Source organism: Halichoerus grypus, chromosome 3, assembly GCF_964656455.1.
Source record: "Halichoerus grypus chromosome 3, mHalGry1.hap1.1, whole genome shotgun sequence".
NCBI classification, from domain to species: domain Eukaryota; kingdom Metazoa; phylum Chordata; class Mammalia; order Carnivora; family Phocidae; genus Halichoerus; species Halichoerus grypus.
The window spans coordinates 70463850-70486926 of record NC_135714.1 but is presented as its reverse complement, the minus strand read 5'-3'; the positions used below and the strand labels follow the sequence as shown (position 1 = coordinate 70486926).

General features: G+C 38.3%; 1 protein-coding gene across 4 annotated transcripts in view; it reads left to right on the top strand.

Moving 5' to 3' along the window:
• Window positions 1-23077, top strand: part of SPARCL1 (SPARC like 1) — a 51694-nt gene that overhangs the window by 14253 nt on the left and 14364 nt on the right. The window contains exons 2-6 of one of the 4 annotated variants that reach the window (XM_036096719.2): window positions 418-478; window positions 1338-1406; window positions 17808-17872; window positions 20969-21142; window positions 21529-22524. In XM_036096719.2, coding sequence (XP_035952612.1) covers window positions 17819-17872; window positions 20969-21142; window positions 21529-22524 — 1224 coding nt within the window. In that variant the 5' untranslated portion in view covers window positions 418-478; window positions 1338-1406; window positions 17808-17818. The remainder of the gene's footprint in view (window positions 1-417; window positions 479-1337; window positions 1407-17807; window positions 17873-20968; window positions 21143-21528; window positions 22525-23077) is intronic. The other 3 variants (XM_036096718.2, XM_036096717.2, XM_036096720.2) reach the window with 3 other exon arrangements.

Genomic DNA, 23077 nt, shown 5'->3' with positions numbered 1-23077 from the left:
GGTATTTATGCTCCCTTAGCCTGTTAGAACCATTTTTAACACAGGCAGTGGTGGAAACTTTCAGAAGGGCTGGCAAACGCCTGAGGGACAGAACAGAGCACTGCCTTCATGGGTCCCTCTTGTTTAGAGTTGTGAAATGAGACCCAATGAGATTAGTGAGTGGTGAGTGGTACAATCAGATGAGGAACTCCAGGAGGAATGATGAAGAGGTGTGGAAACATGGCTGTTGTACAGTCTTGCCTAAGATAAGCCTGTGGGATCCTCTAAATATAAAGTAATCCTTCAATGACACGTTATAGAAGAGGGAGAATGTACTAATTTCTCCCAAGCTGGAGAGAGAGAGAAATCTTTGAGAATGTCCCTGAAAAACAATTCCTTTTGAAATCTTGCATGTTCCTCATTCATGACGGGGCACAGTGGCACAGAACTCAGGAGGCTCACTGGATGGATACTCTATGAAGTGGAGGTGAGGCGACAGGTAGGAATACACGGATGGTTCATAGGTGAAGTGCTTAGCATAGTACTTGGCATATAGTAAAATCTCAAAAAATATAAGCCGTTATATTACCTATTATATATAACAGTTAATGATAAAAACCTACTTTTTCAATAAAACTATAATTGGGTGAACATAAGTCAAAATTCCAAGGCTTCTTATGAGCTAAACTCTAGAGTCCTAGAATATCACTTCTACCTCAATCATTTGGTCAAGTAACTAAAGCCAGTCCAGATTTGAGTGGCAGAGAAGTAGACCTCTCAATAGGAGGAGCAACAAAGAATTTACAGTTATCTTTACTGTCCTGTAATGTTTATGTGTGTTAAATAAGAAATGTTAGAAATTGTCTCAAGACAGCTACTCGTGCAAGTTAGAATAGAGTTGACATTCGTAGATGTTTGTTTCTTAAAGGGTAGACCTGTTTCTGTCATGCCAAATGTTTCATCTGGATGTTTGTTTTGATGCAACATGGGCTGGCCAGTAGAAGAACTTCAGGCATTTAAAATTTCAAATCCTAGGTTTCCCCCAAAAGGCCATTCCTATAAAATGCAGTCTAGTTGTCATCTTTTAACATTCCAGATGAGGTTCTCCTGAAAGTTTGGTAACGAGACACTCTGTTTCTAACAGAAGGAAAAGGCTCTCCTCAAAGTTCCCTGCCATCTCTCACCTCTAACCTCTCTAGACCCATGAAAAGAAAGAGTGGTACAAAGGAAAGAAAGAACTTAAGAACGCAAAAGGGATGAATTAAAGTCTCTGTGAAGTATTAATTATTGGACTTATTAAGCCATTTTTGCTTTATGAATGTTTCAAGGAAATGATATCTTTCATTTCATTTTTACAGGTGCAATCACCAAATGACTATATGATCACATTTGAGTCTCAGAACAACCCTAGAAGATAAATAGGAGAGGTACTATAATTTTTTCTGTTTTGTAGATGAAGAAACCAGTGACTTGACAAAAAGTCTCTTGGCTGGCAAAGGCAGCTCAGTTCTGGAACTCAGATCTTTCAACTCGGTACCAAGTGTTCTTTCAGCCATGCCAATGCCTCTGAATAGATTCATACATTTGGGCGAAAAAACATGATCTAATTTCACATCAACTCTCCATATTTAAGTCCTCAAGACTAATAACTTTGTATTCAAAAATTTGTCTCATTTCTGGATTTTTCACAAGAGTTTTATTTGTTCTTTTTACAAAAAGAACAATCTGCATTTTGTAGAAGACACACACCAAATTTAAATGTCTCAAAATATATGACTTTTTACTTATCCAAGATTAAATGGTATTCATCATGCTTAGTAAGGACATCATGGGTTTCATTTTCAAAGTACTTTGCAAGCATCAGCTAATTAAGCCTCCCTGTCATCTTCAGTATGACAGTTGTTTTCAAAATATCTCTCATTTCCCAGGAAAGTTCTCCACTCTGTCTTATTTATACAAATCAGCACATTTGTTCAGTTCTTAAAATAAGCTAAAGGCTGTGAAATTATTTTGATCAGTGTATGGCAAATACGATTAGCTCAGTGAGGCAAAAATGCCCAGTGACTGGTCTAAAGGACAAAGTGGAACACAGCACGAGAACTCAAGGCCTTCTACATTCTGAATACTAGATTGTTCCACAAGGTCTAGTCTTTAAAAGTATAACACAGTCATCTGCTTTATAAGTGAAAATTCAAGGTGTTTTCCCACTTGGGTCATTCTAAATGACAGTCATATTCTGTCTTTAAATTTTGTCTTTTATTTCAGGATGAAAATAAACATGAGACCCATAAAAAATAGTTCCATTCTGGACACAGTAAATAATCAGGGACCATACAGGAAATATTGGGTTGACTCTCAAAAAGCCTGCACAACAGGTCACCAGAGGTCATGTGACAAACCCTATACTTATTTCATGTCTTAGTATGTCTTCCCACGGGGCTATGCCAAGAATCTCAGCATTGTATTAGCTCCTTTGGGCTAAGGCCAATGTGAAAATACATCTTACCCGAGACTAGAAAGACAGTTATTCAGGAATATCCTTATCTCCTAAGTATGGATTAGATGCATGTAGAAAACTAGAATTTAAATGGGGGGAATAGAGGACAAGTCTGTTTGAGTTTGTTTGTTTGTTTGTTTTTTCAAAGATTTTATTTATTTATTCATGAGAGACAGAGAGAAAGAGAGAGGCAGAGGGAGAAGCAGGCTCCCAAGGAGCAGGGAGCCCGATATGGGACTCGATCCCAGGACCCTGGGATCATGACCTGAGCTGAAGGCAGACGCTGAACCATCTGAGCCACCCAGGTGCCCTGTTTGAGTTTGTTTTTAATGAGTGAACTAAATGTAAAAATGTTCCAGAACTAGGACTCCTGGGCAGCTTAAGATCACCAAGGAGAGGAAGACATGGAAGGATGGAAGGGAAAAAGTAAAGGAACACTAAAGATTCATTTTCTTTCTTTTTTTTTTTTTTTTCAAGATTTTATTTTATTTATTTGAGAGAGAGAGAGAGAGCACAAGAGGGGGTAGGGTCAGAGGGAAAAAGCACACTCCCCACTGAGCAGGGAGCGCGATGCGGGACTCGATCCCGGGACTCCGGGATCACGACCCTAGCCCAAGGCAGTCGCCCAACCAACTGAGCCACCCAGGCGCCCAAGATTTATTTTCTTTATAACACACCTAATACAAGACATAAATGACCGCAGTGATAATGTTGATGAGATGCACCAGGCAGAGTGATGGAAACAATAATCAATTACATGTGTGTGTTACTTCAGAGTTTGCAAAGAGCTTCTCCACCTCACTGGCTCCCTTTGACATTGCAAGGAATTGTTATTTGCATTCTATACATGAAGTTTGGAGAGATGACGTAATTTGCTCAAAGTAATATTTAGTACTTGGCAGAGCCAGGGCCCGAAGCCAGAATCTCTCATTTTTAGTCTGTAGCCTGTTCTAAAGCCATGAGAGAATTTTGGATTCTGAGTCCAAAGCACTGCATTCTAATCCTTGCTCACCTCTTAAGCCTGCACATTTAGCCAAGTAATTTAGATTCTTCAGGCTTCCATTTCTTTACAGTCAAATGTTGTCTACCTACTTTCCTTATTGGATCAAATGAGACCGTATACAAGAGAGTATTTTATAACTGTGAAATGTTATATAAATGTAAAAAGGGGAATAGCTAAGTGCAACTTAATGAATTCCTGGGGTCTTGCCTCCCTTCTGTCTAAAAGAACAAAGAATTCCTCTTCTCTTCAAAGTTAAACCTTCCACCTGTGCTTTAATATTAGACCAGCAAATATTTATCAAGATTCTATCACCTTACTTCAATTTCATCATCATTGTACAGATAAACAACTGAGAGTCAAAAAAGCTAAATAATTTATCCAATATTATGCAAATTAAGTAGTAGAGCCCAGAAGTCCTGAATTAGAGCTTTTGCAATATTGCCTTCACAGTGACTCAGGCAACTTCTCTGTTTTACTCCTATTTCACTTATCTATTAAATGCATAACAATCTACCCCAAAATTAAATCGCTTAAAACCAATCCCCTTATTTGCACATGATTCTGCAATCTGAACGGGACTCACCTGGGTGGTTCTTCTGGTGATTTTTGTCTGGAGTCACTCATGTGGCTCCAGCAAGCTGAGAGCTCAGCTGGGGCTGAACCATCCCAGATAGTCTTTCATCTTCCAGAGTTCTACGTGGCCACTTATCATTTAGCGGTCCAAACTAGTCTCTAGTCCAGATTTTCTTACAATACGGTGAATGGCTTTCATAGGAAGACAAATCCCAATATGCAAGTGCTTACTGAGCTTCTGCTGGCATCATGCTTGATAATGTCCCATTAGCCAAAACAAGTCATAAGACCGAGGCCAAAGTCACAAAGCATAAAGCCCAAAAGTTGTAGTTCACTATCATTATTTACCGCATCTCCTCTCTCTCTCCCTTTATCTTCTCACTCATTATTTATGCTTTCCCTTCAGCATAGAAAATCAAGCCCCACGGCGGGCTCCCTGCTCAGCAGGAAGCCTGCTTCTCCCTCTCCCACTCCCCCTGCTTGTGTTCCCTCTCTCGCTGTGCCTCTCTCTGTCAAATAAAGAAATAAAATCTTTAAAAAAAAAAAAAAAGAAAGAAAATACTTTAATGACCACATTTAAATACAATTAAAAATTCCCTGTGATCACACATTCCCCTTTAGCTACCATCTTACCTTTTGTTCATAGTCAGCCATCTTAAGTGAGTGGTCTACATTCATTGTCTTCATTCCTTCTTCTACTCCCCAGTCACTGCAGACTGGCCTACACCAACAGTATTGCACCAAACCTAGTCTCCCTCAACTCCAATAACCTCTGTATTTCCAAAGGCAATGGATAATTCACTGACCTTGTTTACTTTGACCTCTCTGTGACATTTAACACTTTTTTTTTCTTATGTGACTCCTTTCTCTCATCCTTTGTATCTTTAGCTTTTCTCATCCTCTAATGGCACCAAATGGTCTTCACTCACAAGGGTTGTGGCTCCTGCTCTCTGCCCTACTCACTGTATGGCTTGTCATGCTAATAGCATCCAAATCTAAATCTTTAGCCCCAAACTCTACACTTACCCCCAGACCTATTTATCCAAGTATGTCTCTACTCAAATGCAATGAATTTAAAACTAATTCATCATCTTTCTTCTAAAACCATATCTTCCTGTTATAATCCCTTATCTTGGTGATGAATGCCACCATTTACCCAGCTGCCCAAATTAGAAATGAGATAACCCAAGACTCTTCCTTTTCTTCTTCCCACAGTATCCAATTGGTCTTATCTGTTCTAACTTTAAATAGTTCTCGGAACATTTATCCAGTGGTAAATGTTTAACAACCAGCTTTAGGCAGGATGGGGTGGGGCTAGTGGGGTTGTTGGGTAGCATTATCTAATTTCAAATGCCTTTATCCCTATTTCTGTTGCATAATGTACACATCACATTATATTAAATCATTGATGTACTTGACTTTCTCCTTTTTAACTCTTCAGACAGGAGCTATGTAGCCCTGTGCTTAGGTAGTATCTAGTAAGCACTTAATAAATGCATAAAAGAGTGAAGGAGTGACGCACACCCTGGCCAACTTGACACATGTTTCTTCTTGATCCATTCAGCTGCATTCAATTTACGAAAACAAAGGGAATTATGTGAGATCCTATGATCAAGTTAAAGGGAAATTTCTTTTCTCAAATTTAATTAGCTATGCATATTGCTATAAAAACTAAAATCAAAGGAAATTAGTCTTGAAACCCATAATACTTTGATGATTCTTGCTTCCTCTTTATGTTGCTACCATTTATAAGAAAATGTGGTAACAGTCTCTTAGCCTAATTTCATTGTTATTTGTGATGAATGTAGGAAAGACTCCTGAAGTTAAAGAGAACTTTGGTAAATGGGTAGGCAAAGAGACTGTAAATGTTCCACTGGAAAATTATTTTGATCTCACAGCCAAACTTATATTATTTTCTGAGGCTTTGAGTTGTTTATTCAAGAATTACCATTTGACTTTTATGGAAGAAGAAATTAAAAAAGGATAAAAATGTATTGAGTACCTCCTAGATATCAGGCATTTTTACAACTATTATTTCTTCTAATCTCCACAAAACTGATTTAGATATTGTATTAGTCAAGGTTTTCCAGACAAAGATAGATGGAGGGTTGGGGGAAGAGATGGAAAGAGAGATTGATCTATTATAAGGAATTGGCTTATGAAGTTATGCATGCTGATAACTTCCATGATCTGCCTTCGGCAAGCTAGAGACCCAGGAAATATGTTGGTCTTACATAACTCTCCAGCCCCTAGTCCAAAGGTCTGAGCACCACAAAGACTGACGGAATATGTCCCAGTCTGAGGGCAGGAGAAGACTAATGTCCCAGCTCAAACAGTGAGACTGAGAGAACAAATTCTCCCTTACTCCACCTTCTTGTTCTAGTCACACCCTCAACAGATTAGATGAAGCCCACCCACACTGGGAAGACCAATTGCTTTACACAGTCTACCAATTCAGATTCTAATCTCTCCTGGAAACATCCTCACGGGTGTACCCAGTAATAATGTTTAACCAGATATCTGGGCATCCTGCAGCCCAGTCAAGTTGTCACATAAAATTAACCATCACAGATGTTATCCTCATTCTAGATGGGGTATCTGAGGCTCACAGGGTTAAATAATTTGCCAAAGATTACATAGACGGCAACTGCTGGACCAAATTCAAATACATTTCTTTCTAACCCCAAAGCACCAATCTCCTCCTAAACTAGTAGTTCTCAGTCAGGGCAATGTTCTCCCGCAGGGGATACTTGGCAATATCTGGAAACATTTTTGGTTGTCATAACTGGTTGGGGATGAGGGACTTGCTATAAAATCCAATGGGTAGAAGTCAGAGATGCTGCTAAACATCCTACATGCATAAGAATGCTAAACATCCTACATACTACAAAGAATTACCCACCCCAAAATGTTCATAATGCCAAGATAAAGAAACCCTGCACTAAATTATACTATTTTGTATTTTTACAGTTTCCTACTGCTAGTAGAATAGTAATAATATGCTGATCTAAAATATAAATGACTATAGTTCCTAACTCTAATAAATACTGGTTAAATGAGTGAATGCATGTTAAATTCTGAGTATAGAGGAAGGAAACTGCATTTTTCAATGACTTTTTACATTAGTATTCACTAAGAGAATAAAATATTTTAAATTATCATCAATAATAGAGATAGGAAATAGGTACCACTTATGTGCTTAAAGCATTAAATACCATAATATAAAATGTTTCATTTTGATACAATAAAATCATACAATATATTTAGTTTAAGGAAAAAAGATAGCAGCAGTTTGTGGTTCATGAGATTTATAGAATTATCTCCAGTTTTACAACTATAACATATTAGAGCTAAAGGATCATCAAGGTCATCTGCTTCATTGTTCATCACTTGAGAAAACTGTATCTAGGAAAGGGTAAGTGACATACCCAAGGTGAAGGACAGTATTGGAGCCAGAATTCAGCTCTCCTGAGAGTTATATGTTTTTTTTTTTTCATTCCAAGGTATTTTTCAATATCCCTGAAGTGTTAGAATTTGGGGTGTGGGGTATTGGTACTATTTTTATTTAAACACGTACTTCATTCAAAGGAAATTGAATTTCTCTGTTCTTGCCTTGTTTAGACTATAAAAAGCATCATTGAAAGGGATTTTTGATATCAAATAACCCAACGAACATTCTATGATAAGATTTCTTTTCCTCAACATAGAAAAATGTATTTGTGGGGCGCCTGGGTGGCTCAGTCGTTAAGCGTCTGCCTTTGGCTCAGGTCATGGTCCCAGGGTCCTCGATTCGAGCCCCGCATCGGGCTCCCTGCTATGCAGGAAACCTGCTTCTCCCTCTCCCACTGCCCCTGCTTGTGTTCCTTCTCTCACTGTGTCTCTCTCTCTCTCAAATAAATGAAAAAATCTAAAAAAAAAGAAAAGAAAAGAAAAATGTAATTGCCATGTATGCAAAACCTTAAATCTTAACATATTGGAAACTCTTTATTTAAAAGTTCAAAGCAAATTCTGAATTTTTCCCAATACTGGCTTAGAGTTTTTTCCTCCTTCCCTACATCTTTGTGTAAGAGATAAATGGAGATCTTTATTTGCAAAGGAGTTGGGAGAGCACCAGCGAAGGAGCCAGGAAAGCTGGGTTCAAGGCCAATTCCCTTTCTTAACAGCTCTCCGACCTCCAGCATGTCCTGTCATAGCCTTTCTAGCCCCTTTCTTCATCTGCCACATCATGGGGTTGTTGCAAAGGTCAAATAAGATAGTATCCCATTTGTAAATCTGTTTGGTAAACTCAAGGCACTTGGATAATATAAACTGCCAGTATTTGTTATACACCATTATTAGTTCTAAATAATGTTTATTTAAAGATATAAATGGAACACACATTCCACTGTTAGTTCTTTGAATTTCTGAAGTTATGGATAGTCATTTTCAGAGGGATCCCTTAGAGGAATTAAATTGAAGTCTCCAAGCTAAGTACATGTTATTTTCATTAAAAATGGAATAGATTTGTTTATTTAAGGTGATATAAGCTTACAAGTGATTTCAGTTTTCCCCCACACTCAGTCTTTATTCTTTTTCTTTTATTATGTTATGTTAATCACCATACATTACATCATTAGTTTTTGATGTAGTGTTCCATGATTCATTGTTTGCCTATAACATCCAGTGCTCCATTCAGTACATGCCCTCTTTAATACCCATCACCAGGCTAACCCATCCACCCACCCCCCTCCCCTCTAGACCCCTCAGTTTGTTTCTCAGAGTCCATAATCTCTCATGGTTCGTCTCCCCCTCCGATTTCCCTCCCTTCATTTTTCCCTTCCTACTATCTTCTTTTTTTGTTTTAACATCTAATGTATTATTTGTTTCAGAGCTACAGGTCTGTGATTCAACAGTCTTATGCAATTCACAGCACTCACCATAGCACATACCCTCCCCACTGTTTATCACCCAGCCACCCCATCCCTCCCACCCCCACCACTCCAGCAACCCTCAGCTTGTTTCCTAAGATTAAGAATTCCTCATATCAGTGAGATCATATGATACATGTCTTTCTCTGATTGACTTATTTCGCTCAGCATAATACCCTCCAGTTCCATCCATGTCGTTGCAAATGGCAAGATTTCCTTCCTTTTGATGGCTGCATAATATTCCATTGTATATATATACCACCTCTTCTTTATCCATTCATCTGTCGATGGACATCTTGGCTCTTTCCATAATTTGGCTATTGTGGACTTTGCTGCTATAAACATTGGGGTGCACATACCCCTTCAGATCACTATATTTGTATCTTTGAGGTAAATATCCAGTAATGCAATTGCTGGGTCGTAGGGTAGCTCTATTTTCAACTTTTTGAGGAACCTCCATACTGTTTTCCAGAGTGGCTGCACCAGCTTGCATTCCCACCAACAGTGTAGCAGAGTTCCCCTTTCTCCGCATCCCCGCCAACATCTGTCGTTTCCTGACTTGTTAATTTTAGCCATTCTGACTGGTGTGAGGTGGTATCTCATTGAGGTTTTGATTTGGATTTCCCTGATGCCGAGCGATGTTGAGCACTTTTTCATGTGTCTGTTGGCCATTTGGATGTCTTCTTTGGAAAAATGTCTGTTCATGTCTTCTGCCCATTCCTTGATTGGATCATTTGTTCTTTGGGTATTGAGTTTGATAAGTTCTTTATAGATTTTGGATACTAGCCCTTTATCTGATATGTCATTTGCAAATATCTTCTCCAATTCTGTCGGTTGTCTTTTGGTTTTGTTGACTGTTTCTTTTGCTGTGCAAAAGCTTTTTATCTTGATGAAATCCCAATAGTTCATTTTTGCCCTTGCTTCCCTTGCCTTTGGTGATCTTTCTAGGAAGAAGTTGCTGCGGCTAAGGTCAAAGAGGTTGCTGCCTGTGTTCTCCTTTAGGATTTTGATGGACTCCTGTCTCACATTTAGGTCTTTCAACCACTTTCAGTCTGTTTTTGTGTATGGTGTAAGGAAATGGTCCAGTTTCATTCTTCTGCATGTGGCTGTCCAATTTTCCCAACACCATTTGTTGAAGAGACTGTCTTTTTTCCATGGGACATTCTTTCCTGCTTTGTTGAAGATTAGTTGACCATAGAGTTGAGGGTCCATTTCTGGGCTCTCTATTCTGTTCCATTGATCTATGTGTCTGTTTTTGTGCCAGTACCATACTGTCTTGATGATGACAGCTTTGTAATAGAGCTTGAGGTCCGGAATTGTGATGCCACCAGCTTTGGTTTTCTTTTCAACATTCCTCTGGCTATTCGGGGTCTTTTCTGGTTCCATACAAATTTTAGGATTATTTGTTCCATTTCTTTGAAAAGAGTTGATGGTATTTTGATAGGGATTGCATTAAATATGTAGATTGCTCTAGGTAGCATTGACATCTTCACAATATTTTTTCTTCCAATCCATGAGCAGGGAACATTTTTCCATTTCTTTGTATCTTCCTCAATTTCTTTCATGAGTATTTTATGGTTTTCTGAGTACAGATTCTTTGCCTCTTTGGTTAGATTTATTCCTAGGTATCTTATGGTTTTGGGTGCAATTGTAAATGGGATCAACTCCTTAATTTCTCTTTCTTCTGTCTTGTTGTTGGTGTATAGGAATGCCACTGATTTCTGTGCATTGATTTTATATCCTGCCACTTTACTGAATTCCTGTATGAGTTCTAGCAGTTTTGGGGTGGAGTCTTTTGGGTTTTCCACATAAAGTATCATATCATCTGCAAACAGTGAGAGTTTGACTTCTTCTTTGCCGATTTGGATGCCTTTTATTTCTTTTTGTTGTCTGATTGCTGTGGCTAGGACTTCTAATACTATGTTGAATAGCAGTGGTGATAGTGGACATCCCTGCCATGTTCCTGACCTTAGGGGGAAAGCTCTCAGTTTTTCCCCATTGAGAATGATATTCGCTGTGGGGTTTTCATAGATGGCTTTTATGATATTGAGGTATGTACCCTCCATCCCTATACTCTGAAGAGTTTTGACCAAGAAAGGATGCTGTACTTTGTCAAATGCTTTTTCTGCATCTATTGAGAGGATCATATGGTTCTTGTTCTTTCTTTTATTAATGGATTGTATCACACTGATTGATTTGCAGATGTTGAACCAACCTTGCAGCCCAGGGTAAATCCCACCTGGTCGTGGTGAATAATCTTTTTAATGTACTGTTGGATCCTATTGGCTAGTATTTTGGTGAGAATTTTTGCATCCATGTTCATCAAGGATTTTGGTCTGTAATTCTCCTTTTTGATGGGGTCTTTGTCTGATTTTGGGATCAAGGTAATGGTGGCCTCATAAAATGAGTTTGGAAGTTTTCCTTCCATTTCTGTTTTTTGGAACAGTTTCAGAAGAATAGGTATTAATTCTTCTTGAAATGTTTGGTAGAATTCCCCTGGGAAGCCATCTGGCCCTGGGCTTTTGTTTTTGGGAGATTTTTGATTACTGCTTCAATTTCTTTAGTGGTTATAGGTCTGTTCAGGTTTTCTATTTCTTCCTGGTTCAGTTTTGGTAGTTGATACATCTCTAGGAATACATCCATTTCTTCCAGATTATCTAATTTGCTGGCATAGAGTTGCTCATAATATGTTCTTATAATTGTTTGTATTTCTTTGGTGTTGGTTGTGATCTCTCTTCTTTCATTCATGATTTTATTTATTTGGGTCATTTCTCTTTTCTTTTTGATAAGTCTGGCCAGGGTTTATCAATCTTATTAATTCTTTCAAAGAACCAGCTCCTAGTTTCATTGATCTGTTCTATTGTTCTTTTGGTTTCTATTTCATTGATTTCTGCTCTGATCTTTATTATTTCTCTTCTCCTGCTGGGTTTAGGCTTTATTTGCTGTTCTTTCTCCAGCTCCTCTACGTGTGGGGTTAGGTTGTGTATTTGAGACCTTTCTTGTTTCTTGAGAAAGGCTTGTATTGCTATACACTTGCCTCTTAGGACTGCCTTTGCTGCATCCCAAAGATTTTGAACAGTTGTGTTTCCATGAATTTTTTTAATTCTTTAATTTCCTGGTTGACCCATTCATTCTTTAGTAGGATGCTCTTTAGCCTCATGTATTTGAGTTCTTTCTGACTTTCCTCGTGTGATTGAGTTCTAGTTTCAAAGCATTGTGGCCTGAAAATATGCAGGGAATGATCCCAATCTTTTGGTACTGGTGAGACCTGATTTGTGACCTAGGATGTGATCGATTCTGGAGAATGTTCCATGGGCACTAGAGAAGAATGTGTATTCTATTGCTTTGGGATGGAATGTTCCGAATATATCTGTGAAGTCCATTTGGTCCAGTGTGTCATTTAAAGTCTTTATTTCCTTGTTGATCTTTTGCTTAGATGATCTGTCCATTTCAGTGAGGGGGGTGTTAAAGTCCCCCACTATTACTGTATTGTTGATGTGTTTCTTTGCTTTTGTTATTAATTGGCTTCTATAATTGGCTGCTCCCATGTTAGAGGCACAGATATTTACAATTGTTAAATCTTCTTGTTGGATAGACCATTTAAGTATGATATAATGTTCTTCCTCATCTCTTATTATAGTCTTTGGTTTTAAATCTAATTTGTCTGATATAAGGATTGCCACCCCAGCTTTCTTTTGGTGTCCATTAGCATGGTAAATAGTTTTCCACCCCCTCACTTTCAATCTGGAGGTGTCTTTGCATCTAAAATGAGTCTCTTGCAGACAGCGTATCAATGGGTCTTGTTTTTTTATCCAATGTGATACCCTGTGTCTTTTGGTTGGGGCATTTAGCCCATTTACATTCAGGGTAACTATTGAAAGATATGAATTTAGTGCCATTGTATTACCTGTAAGGTGACTGTTAACTGTATATTGTCTGTGTTCCTTTCTGGTCGATGTTACTTTTAGGCTCTCTCTTTGCTTAGAGGACCCCTTTCAATATTTCTTGTAGGGCTGGTTTCGTGTTTGCAAATTGCTTTAGTTTTTGTTTGTCCTGGAAGCTTTTTATCTCTCCTTCTATTTTCAATGACAGCCTAGCTGGATATAGTATTCTTGGCTGCATATTTTTCTCATTTAGTGCTCTGAATATATCATGCCAGTCCTTTCTGGCCTGCCAGGTCTCTGTGGATAGGTCTGTTGCCAATCTAATGTTTCTACCATTGTAGGTTACAGATCTCTTGTCCCAAGCTGCTTTCAGGATTTTCTCTTTGTCTCTGAGACTCGTAAGTTTTACTATAAGATGTTGGGGTGTTGACCTATTTTTATTGATTTTGAGGTGGGTTCTCTGTGCCTCCTGGATTTTGATGCCTGTTTCCTTCCCCAAATTAGGGAAGTTCTCTGCTAATTTGCTCCAATATACCTTCTGCCCCTCTCTCTCTTTCTTCTTCTTCCACACTCAGTCTTTAATACCCATTCTTCCAACACACTGTTCCCTAGTCTAGGTGGCCCACCCCGTGGAGTTTGAATAAAGGGATAGGCAAAGTGTGTTCTTATTTTTTCTAACACGATAAGGAAGTCTGTCCTACCACCTGCAGGCTCCTTTTCTTTAATAAAAACTTTATTTGCTAATGAAGTTAGAACCACAGACCCATAGTAATTCCTATTTTGCTAGAAGTAGCAGCCACAGCAGCAGTAGTAATGGGGATATAAGTCAGATGAAGAGATGGAAATCGTCTGTTCATTAAATGGAGTAGATGAAACATATGCATATATTGCTACTCCCTGCTAAAATTCCAGTATAATGCTAGGAAAGGAAAAATAATAATATAAACTCACAGTGACAAAGAAAAAAGAGAAGGTGACAAGATAAAAGGTATTGGCAAATTTTTAGAATGTAACAAGCAATTGGAAGAACAGGGAAAGCTTAAATCTACGGATTTTCAGAGAAGGGTGCCATAAACAAAGAAGCCAGTTCCCATTGCAGAACTCAGAAAAGTTTCAGAATTGGAGGTACCAGGTCATTTGGAAGTTGAGGCAAGGGTAGAGTGAAATCAGGAAGGATTGGTTGAAAGCCTCTCAGACAAACTGAAATGCCAGATTCTTCCTAATGCTGGCATTGCCAGAGGACTCCCCATTTCACCCTAAACAGGAAAGGGAAGGTTATTCTCTGGTCCTGGGCTTTAGCTAGGAGAGTGGGGTGTGATGCCATACAGAAATCTGGGGACTAAGTGAGAGTCAGTATATGCGCTGAGAGATTTCCAGTCTCTTCACTCTTTCATCTCACAGAATGTAGCGACCAGGCTTTTATCCCACCCAATGGGGTAGGAAGTATGAAGATCTTCCCTAGAAAAAAAATCTCCCCAAGAATAAAAATCTGACAGTGACATTTAGGGCACTGCATCAAAAGTATTAGGGGATTGTCTCAGCCCCTCCATGGTAGCTCTCCAGGGTGACCAGCCCTGCCCATGAAATGTCTAACTGGCTCTTTAGTGACTTGTTACTAAATATTACTGTACAACCAAAGACACTGCACATTCGAGAAAAGCTTTCAACATAAAAATCAAATTGAGGGCGCCTGGGTGGCTCAGTCATTAAGCGTCTGCCTTCGGCTCAGGTCATGGTCCCAGGGTCCTGGGATCGAGCCGCACATCGGGCTCCCTGCTCCACGGGAAGCCTGCTTCTCCCTCTCCCACTCCCCCTGCTTGTGTTCCCTCTCTTGCTGTGTCTCTCTCTGTCAAATAAATAAATAAAATCTTTAAAAAAAAAAATCAAATTGAGACCAAAGTAAACAAACCAGAAAAACAGGGTTAATATGGAAACAGAAAATACAAGGTTCAGAGGAAATTTTTTAAATATTTAATTAATATCCTCAAAAACATAAGAGTATATATCACACTAAAGAAAAAAGAAGAGGATAAAATTTAAAAGGGGAACATCAAGAAATAAGAAATTAAAAGTGTGTGAGCAAAATGTTTAAAAAATCAATAGTAGAGAAAAAAGATAAAATTGAGGAAGTTTCCCAGAATAATATAAACAAGATGGAAAAAAAGGAGCAAAAACTATAAGTAAATTAGAGAACCAACCCCAAAATTCTGACATGTAACTATTATGAATTCCAGAAAGAAAATACAAAAAAATAGAGGGACAAAAATTATCAAAGAATAAACATGTAAAATTTCTCAGAACTAAAATATATGAATTTTCAAATTCAACGGGCCTAATGAGGGCCTAAAGTAAATTAAGAAGGATCCAAACTGGGATGTCTAGCTAACTTAGAAGAGTATGTAACTTTTCGGGGCACCTGGGTGGCTCAGTTGTTAAGCATCTGCCTTCGGCTCAGGTCATGATCCTGGGGTCCTGGGATCGAGCCCCACATTGAGCTCCCTGCTCAGCAGGAAACCTGCTTCTCCCTCTCCCACTCCCCCTGCTTGTGTTCCTTCTCTCGCTTTGTCTCTCTGTCAAATAAATAAATAAAATCTTTAAAAAAAAAAGATTATGTAACTTTTGATCTTGGGGTTGTGAGTTCGAGCCCTGTATTGGGTGTAGAGATTACTAAAAATAAAAAATAATTAAAAAAAAAAAAAGGATCCAAACTAAGACAGAGATTGTAATATCTTAGAATGCTAAGAACAAATATTAAAGCATGGGGGAAAAAAACTTAAAAACTTACATAAAGAAAGAAAAAAAATTCTCATTACAAAAAAATTTGGGAAAAACCAACACTGATATTCTTACTAGCAACATAGGAAACTAAAAGAAAATGGAACATGTTTTAAAATTCTGAGAAAAAAAGTTTTGATCTAAAATTCTGTCTGTCAAGTGAAGGATAAAATACTCATGTTTTCTTGATATGCAAAGTCTCAAAACTTCTGTCCCCTATATATTGTTTCTCAGGAAGCTTCTGGAGGATGTGCTCCATGAAAATGAGAGAGAACACCAAAAAAAGAAAAACATATGGGACCCAGGGAGCAAGAACTCAAACACAGGAAAAGAGCAAAGGAAAGGGGATTCCCAGGGTGGTGGGGACTAGCAATCCCAGGAGGAAAGCAGGGCAGCTGCCTGGGGTGCGTCAGTCATGTGGGGCAAGACAACCAACATCTGGGAGGGACATCTCCGAGGGGAAAATAGGACCTGGGGATTCTCTTATGGGTTTGTTGTTGTTGTTCTATTGTTGTCGTTGTTACCATATTAAGAGGAATTTTTAAATTTTGTTGGAAAATTTGCGAAGAATAAGTATACATGGAAAAGTACATTAAAAGAGGAGGGAATTTCTAGGGCCAGACAAAACAAAATATTGTTCAAGAAATAAATGCAAGTATGATTCAACACAGGAAATTACTACTTGGCTCAACTGTGAAGAATATACACATTGTTCATAAATGTTACATAGTGATTTAAATAAGAATTGTGATGTCATTATTTTAGGAAGAGAAGGGGGGAAGGAGAAGAGTATGTTCGAACATGTGTGTGCATGCATGTGGTATGTGTGTGAAGCGATAGCTGTTACAGTATTAATAGAATAATTTTTAACATTAATATATTTTTTAAAATATATATTTATTTTAAATATCCATTTAAGCATTTGTTTCAAAATATTGAGGTAACCAGCAGAAGAAACTGTTTACTTTCTTTATAAACCTCAAAATATTTAAAGCTCTGTGGATACACTTATGTATAAAAGATTGCAAAAATAATTTAAAAGAGTCATGTACTATTTATAGGAGACCCAGAGAATCTCTTTTAAAGACTAAAAACTCAGGGTGCTTGGGTGGCTCAGTCGTTAAGCGTCTGCCTTCGGCTCAGGTCATGGTCCCAGGGTCCTGGGATCGAGCCCCACATCGGGCTCCCTGCTCAGCGGGGAGCCTGCTTCTCCCTCTCCCACTCCCCCTGCTTGTGTTCCCTCTCTTGCTGTGTCTCTCTCTGTCAAATAAATAAATAAAGACTAAAAACTCTGTTCCTAATCCCAGATGGAGTTGGATTGCCAGGCTTAGAGATACTCCACAGGGAAATGTACACCTCCCACTCCTTTTAAGAGAATTCCCCAGGAGGCCAATTTACTTCACCTTTTTGAGCCTCACTTGCCTCATCTCTCAACTGAAAAAGTTCATTTGGAACAAACCAAACTCAAATTCAAAGCAAATAACAGAAATGAAACAGACCAGGGGCAAATGCAGCGATTCTTACAGAACAGAGTCTCTACTCAGATCCAGCCAGCTATTGCCAGGAAGACCAGTTGTTGCTAAGAAGCCCAATGGTTCAAGAGAAACTACAAATCTGGGTTTTTACATGAAACCTTTGGACTTTAAAATGCTAGTTTAAAATACACAGTGCCCACCAAACCAAACCCATCTTCAGGCCACCACCCACCCACCCACAGATTGCCAGTGTGAGACCTCTAAATCAGATGAACGCTGATGACTGCTTTAGGCAGTACAGTGTCTCATTCCTAAAACTCTGCATCGAATGTATGGGTTTCTCCACCACCAAAGAGGCAGGTTGTTTTATCCCAACCTGACATACTATACTATTTCACTTTGTCACTTTTATATTCACTGTGAACACTCACAAATCTTAAGACCCAAATCTGCATAGCGCCTTTATTCAAGGAAACACAGGCATAAAGAAAGGTAGGTTCTGCCGAACACAGCTGGGCCAGAAAATCAAGGAGTCATTCTCACAGAGACACATAGGGTAAAAACTGTCATTAATCCATCTTTCCAGACATGTTAGTCCACAAAGACAATAATCGCCTTTAAATACAAAGATCAATATTTGCTAAGAAGATTATCTTTTAATGTTTCACAAGGAAACTTTTACCCACCACTGCTAATTATCTTCTTGGTTCACAGGCCTAGAAAACATGAAGACTGTGCTTTTTTTCCTATACATTTTGGGAACTGCAGCTGCAATCCCGGTAAATATCCTTTTTTGATCTGTTGTTACATCTCTCATTCCTGACATTTAATTTAGACATCCTCCATTTAAAAAGAAAATGTGTGCATATAGTGGTTTGAAATTCTCTTTTTTTATTTTAATATTATTTTTTCCCAAGCAGGGAATGAATGACTAGAAAAATTGAGATAAAATACTTTCTAAAAGAATACTTCTTTTGGAACTACCAGATTCTATAAGATAGAATAAATTAAAAACTGAAAATGTTGATTATCAGTTATCAGAAAGGGGATATGCCAGGGCACAAAAGCCAAAGAGAACGGGGAGAAATAAATTTTCCCATGGAAGTTCATCACTTAGTATGAGAAACCCAAGAAATTAGTATGAGAAGTTTGGGGAGTGCATATCCATACTCTTCAGCAGCATTTTCTTCCAAGTTTGAATATATACTATCTCATCAATTCTGAGTCTGTAATAAAACAGGAACCGGTGGGTTAGGGTCAGGAAACGGTATCATAATCAGAAATCGGCTCCTAACTCATCCTTGGGGGGGGGGGAGGGATACTGTCCAAGCAAACATGTTGAAAATAGACAGAACTAGAACTTTTTTTTCTTCACAATCAGATATACTGGCCCCACCATTCATATGGCAATAAATCATCCACACACAAATCAGAATCATTTGAGACCATGTCAGCAGCCTTAAAATAACGTGAAAGTTTTTATTGTTGTTGTTAATGGAACCACGGCTTGGATGATCATTTCCCAAATGATCCATATCATCTACAATCAAACCAAAGGATTTGTGCCATTTTTTTCTCTTTCGCCAAATGGAGGAATCAATCTCCTTTAAATAGACAAAGTAATTTCTCTCATCCCTCTCTTCCTCATTCTCCGCTATGTCTAGGATTCTGTCCTTGCTTTTTGGATAGCTGGTGGCTAACATTTGGTTGACAGATGTGTCAGCAAAGACCAACATGCCACCCAGACCAAGCAGTTCTTCAAAAACAGAATGTATGACAACACTGCTAGGGATTATGCTTAAGTAGCTGGAGCTACTCCAGCTGAAATTATACATTGTCCTCTGAAATTACAAAAGTGGGATAAATTATGTTCAGCACAGAAAGAAGCTTCCACAGACCCATTGTTCTCTCCTAAAAAATGTGTTTTGCCCTTGCAGCTGTTGCCACTATGTAAACAGACATCAAAAGTGTCTTTCAACCAAATGTTTGAATAACACATCTACATATAGACACATTTTAGATGTTTTCTCTTTAGGACAGTTTGTCATGCAGATCCAGTCAGATGCTAAAAAGCTAAATATCTTCTCATAGGGTTTACCTATTAAAAATCTTGTATCATTTTCCCCATCTGCCTGAATTCTACAGAAGTAAGTGGATTCTGTGTGGTTAGGAGATTCCACACAAATTTCCAGAGGCTATTTTGTTATAGCTGTGGGAATAATAATAAAACAATTTGTTTTCAGAAAATTCCTAAAAGAAGAAAAGCTGCCATGCTTTTTGTGCATTTCTTCCAGCTTAGGGAGGCAGAGCAGAGGAAGAAGGGTGCAGAGAGGGGGAGCAGTTCCCCACTAATAAGCCTAAAATCTCTTCCTTCCATTGCCTTCCATGATGCCCCTGCGGGCAACCTGCCAGACTGGCCACCGTTCTTTCTCCTTTCCCTCTTATAAATGGCTTATTTGGAAATGTTTTCAAATACCATTACTCCTTTTAGTTGAGAAGGTGATAAGAAGCAAGAAGCAGACAGCATCTAAAATGAATCCTGTACTCCCATGTCTTTCCTCATGTTACATAATCGGTACAACAGAATGTGCTAATAAAAACAAGTCAGTGCAAATAGAATCTGAGTTTTGTACTTACACCTAGATCTGCCTGACATCTGAGCATCCATAGCATCTCTCTAATAAAGATTTGTGGTGAATACCTGCTTAGGGTATCAGACAGTTCACAGTGTTACCACTGTATGATCTCACTGCTAGCAATAGTCATTTTTCACCTGGGTAACTTTTTACAATTCACAAACTATTATATATGCATAAACTTACCTTGATATTTCTGCTCACTTCACCTTGATAGATGACAGGGTAAGGATTCACAATTTGTCAAATGACAGATAGTTAATAACAAAGTCAAAACTTGAAGGGAGATCTCTTATCTCTAAGTCCAGTTGTTAAACGTCTCCATCATATATCACTGCTCAACCTACTCAAGCTCTTCATCGATGCCTTCAGTCTTGCTAGAAATAGAGCCATCCCCCTAGTTGAAATAATACTCCATAGCTGTTCTTCTCTACTCAAATTAAGTGTACTGTTTCACACAACTTTTGAATTAGTTCTACATTAAATTATTTTTATTATAAGATTTCTTGATGGATATAAGGCTGATTGTGTTAAGAAAATAAACAAATATTGAATAAAAAGTTTATATCTTTTCTGCTAATTATCAGTGAGTACTTAAAAGTTAACTTAAGAAAATGTAGTGTTATATCCTTTGGTTAATTTAATTTGACTTTAACTTTCTGCTAAACAACAGTTCTCAAAATTATGAAGTATGAATATTTTTTAAAAGTTTGAAAAGCACAGAAAATAATTCCAAAACTCAAAGATGACTATTATTGAAATAATTATTGCTCTATTTCCACCCAGTCTCTGCATATATAACTTTTTCTTTTTCTTAAATATGTTTGAGACTCTGTTTTCATTTAACATTATAATCTGGACATTTGCTTGTATTCTTAAACATTCTGAGAGTGTCTTTTTTTTTTTTTAAGATTTTTATTTATTTATTTATTTGACAGAGAGATAGAGATAGAGCACAGATAGGCAGAGCAGCAGGCAGAGGGAGAGGGAGAAGCAGGCTCTCCACTGAGCAGGGAGCCTGACGTGGGCCTCGTTCCCAGGACCTTGGGATCATGACCCGAGCCGAAGGCAGCTGCTTAGCCAAATGAGCCACCTAGGCGCCCCTAGAGGGTATCTTTTAAGTGATATTATGTGTGAAGCATATTGTTACTAATAATGATGACAATAAGAGAGTAACTAGAAATTTTAAACGTTAACATCTAGACATGAATAACATGAGCCAATTTCTAATTTTTTCAGACAAATGCAAGGTTCCTGTCTGATCATTCCAAACCAACTGCTGATCCCTTGAGTTCCATCCAACAGGCTGAAATATTGGTAACACTTAACAACACTGCAACCCCCATGTTAGGGGTTGAAGATGCAGAAAATGAAAAGGAAATTGCAGTGTCTGTAGACCGTCCCAACCATAAGGTAAAAGTAACATGGTTATACTATTACAATTTTTTAATTTTCCCAAGGTCTTGATTTCAAAGCATAGTCAAGGACATTAGCTTGTTCTCACTCATGTCAGCTTAATTTTTAAAAGATGATGATGATATCAACTGTCTCCAATCACCAGAACTGTGAGAATGAGTTTTACACCTTCAGCCAAGTTTCTATATTATCATGTCATTTCATAAAATTTGAATTCAAGTTAAACTTGTAGCTATAGAATGTGAAGAACATCATATATGAGTTTACCTGATATTATGTGATGAGAAAGAATAATGACTATTAAGTGTTGGCTTATGAATTATAAATATAATGTAGATATTCCATTATCATTTGTTTCAAGAGTAAACTTCCTTTCTTTTAAGGCTGAAAAATCTTCAGTACTAAAGTCAAAGGAGGAAAACCATGACCAGTCAGCAGATCAGGACCAGAGTTACAGCCCAGAGCTTGGATTGCAGGATGAAGAGGAAAGTGAAAGTGACTTAAGTGAGAATTTGGAGTATATACCATCTGAAGATACACTGGACCTAAAAGAAGATATGGGTGAGCCTCAAAAGAAAAAACTCCCAGAGAACACTGATTTCCTTGCTCCTAATATTAGTTCCATCATAGATCCTAACCAACAAGAAAGCATCACAAAAACAGAAAAAGAACAGGAACAACCAATCAATGATTTACATCCTCAGCTGAACAGGAGCAACGAACATAGCCCAGATGTAAGTGATCAAGGAAACCAAGAGCAGGATCCAAATATTCCCAATGGAGAAGAGGAAGGGGAAGAAGAGCCAGGTGAAGTTGGTACCCACAATGATAACCAAGAAAGGGAGAGAGAATTTCCCAAGGAGCATTCTAACAGCAAGGAGGAAGAAGACAGTACCCAATCTGATGATGTTTTGGAAGAGTCCTATCAACCAACTCAAGTAAGCAAGATGCAGAAAGATGAATCTGAGCTGGGTAACCAAGAACAAGAGGATAGTTCCAATGCAGAAATGGAAGACAAAACTGCATCAAAAATTAATAAGCACAATCAAGATGCTGAATGGCAGAGCAAAGAAGAAAAACCAGAAGTTATCAGCAACCATGAGGAGATAGATAAGAAGTCTGTTTCTGAGGCTCTGTTTGTGGAGCCTACTGAAGCTGGTAACATCACGCCCAGAAATCATGGAGCTAATGATGATGGCGATGATGACCCCCGACACGATGCAAGTGATGACTACGAATTCATCCCAAGTGAGGACTTCATAGAGGCTGAAAGATCTCAGTCCATTTCCTATCACCTCAGATATGAAGAGGAAAGAGAAAGAGAAAGAGCACGTGAGAATGGGAATGTAGATACCAGTGAACCTGGAGAATACCAAGGGGTGAGACTCTTTACAATAATGCTTTTCTGATAGAGCAGTTAGCTTTATCAAGACATAGCCATGACCTTTCTCTGTGCTCTCAGTCTCCTATGCCTATCTTTATCAGTATATTATTAAAATATATCAAAATTATTTATTTTCCTCTGCATCTCCATCACTAGGCTGAAAGTGCCTGTTTTATTTGGGTTCCCCTAGAAGTAGATCCTGGGTTTTAGTACAGTTTATTTGAGAAGTTCAGGGAACAAAGAGGTGTGGAACGTGATACAGGGAAGGAAAGGAAGCTAATCAAAAGTACATCATTAAAGCCATGTAAAGCACAGTCCTCTGAATTACCCCATTTGGAGATCGAGGGAGCTGGGGCATTTATACAGACTGAGAATTGCTAGGAGAGGTGTTAATTCCCCAGCACTTTTGGTCTGTCCTTTGAGCAGGCCAAATAGATTGCCATGGTTTTTCAGGCACAGAGATGCAGATACAGGCAGTTGAAAGTGGCTAGAGCTCACTAGAATGATAAAATCTGACAGATCTGAGGGATGGGAGACACTGACAGCTA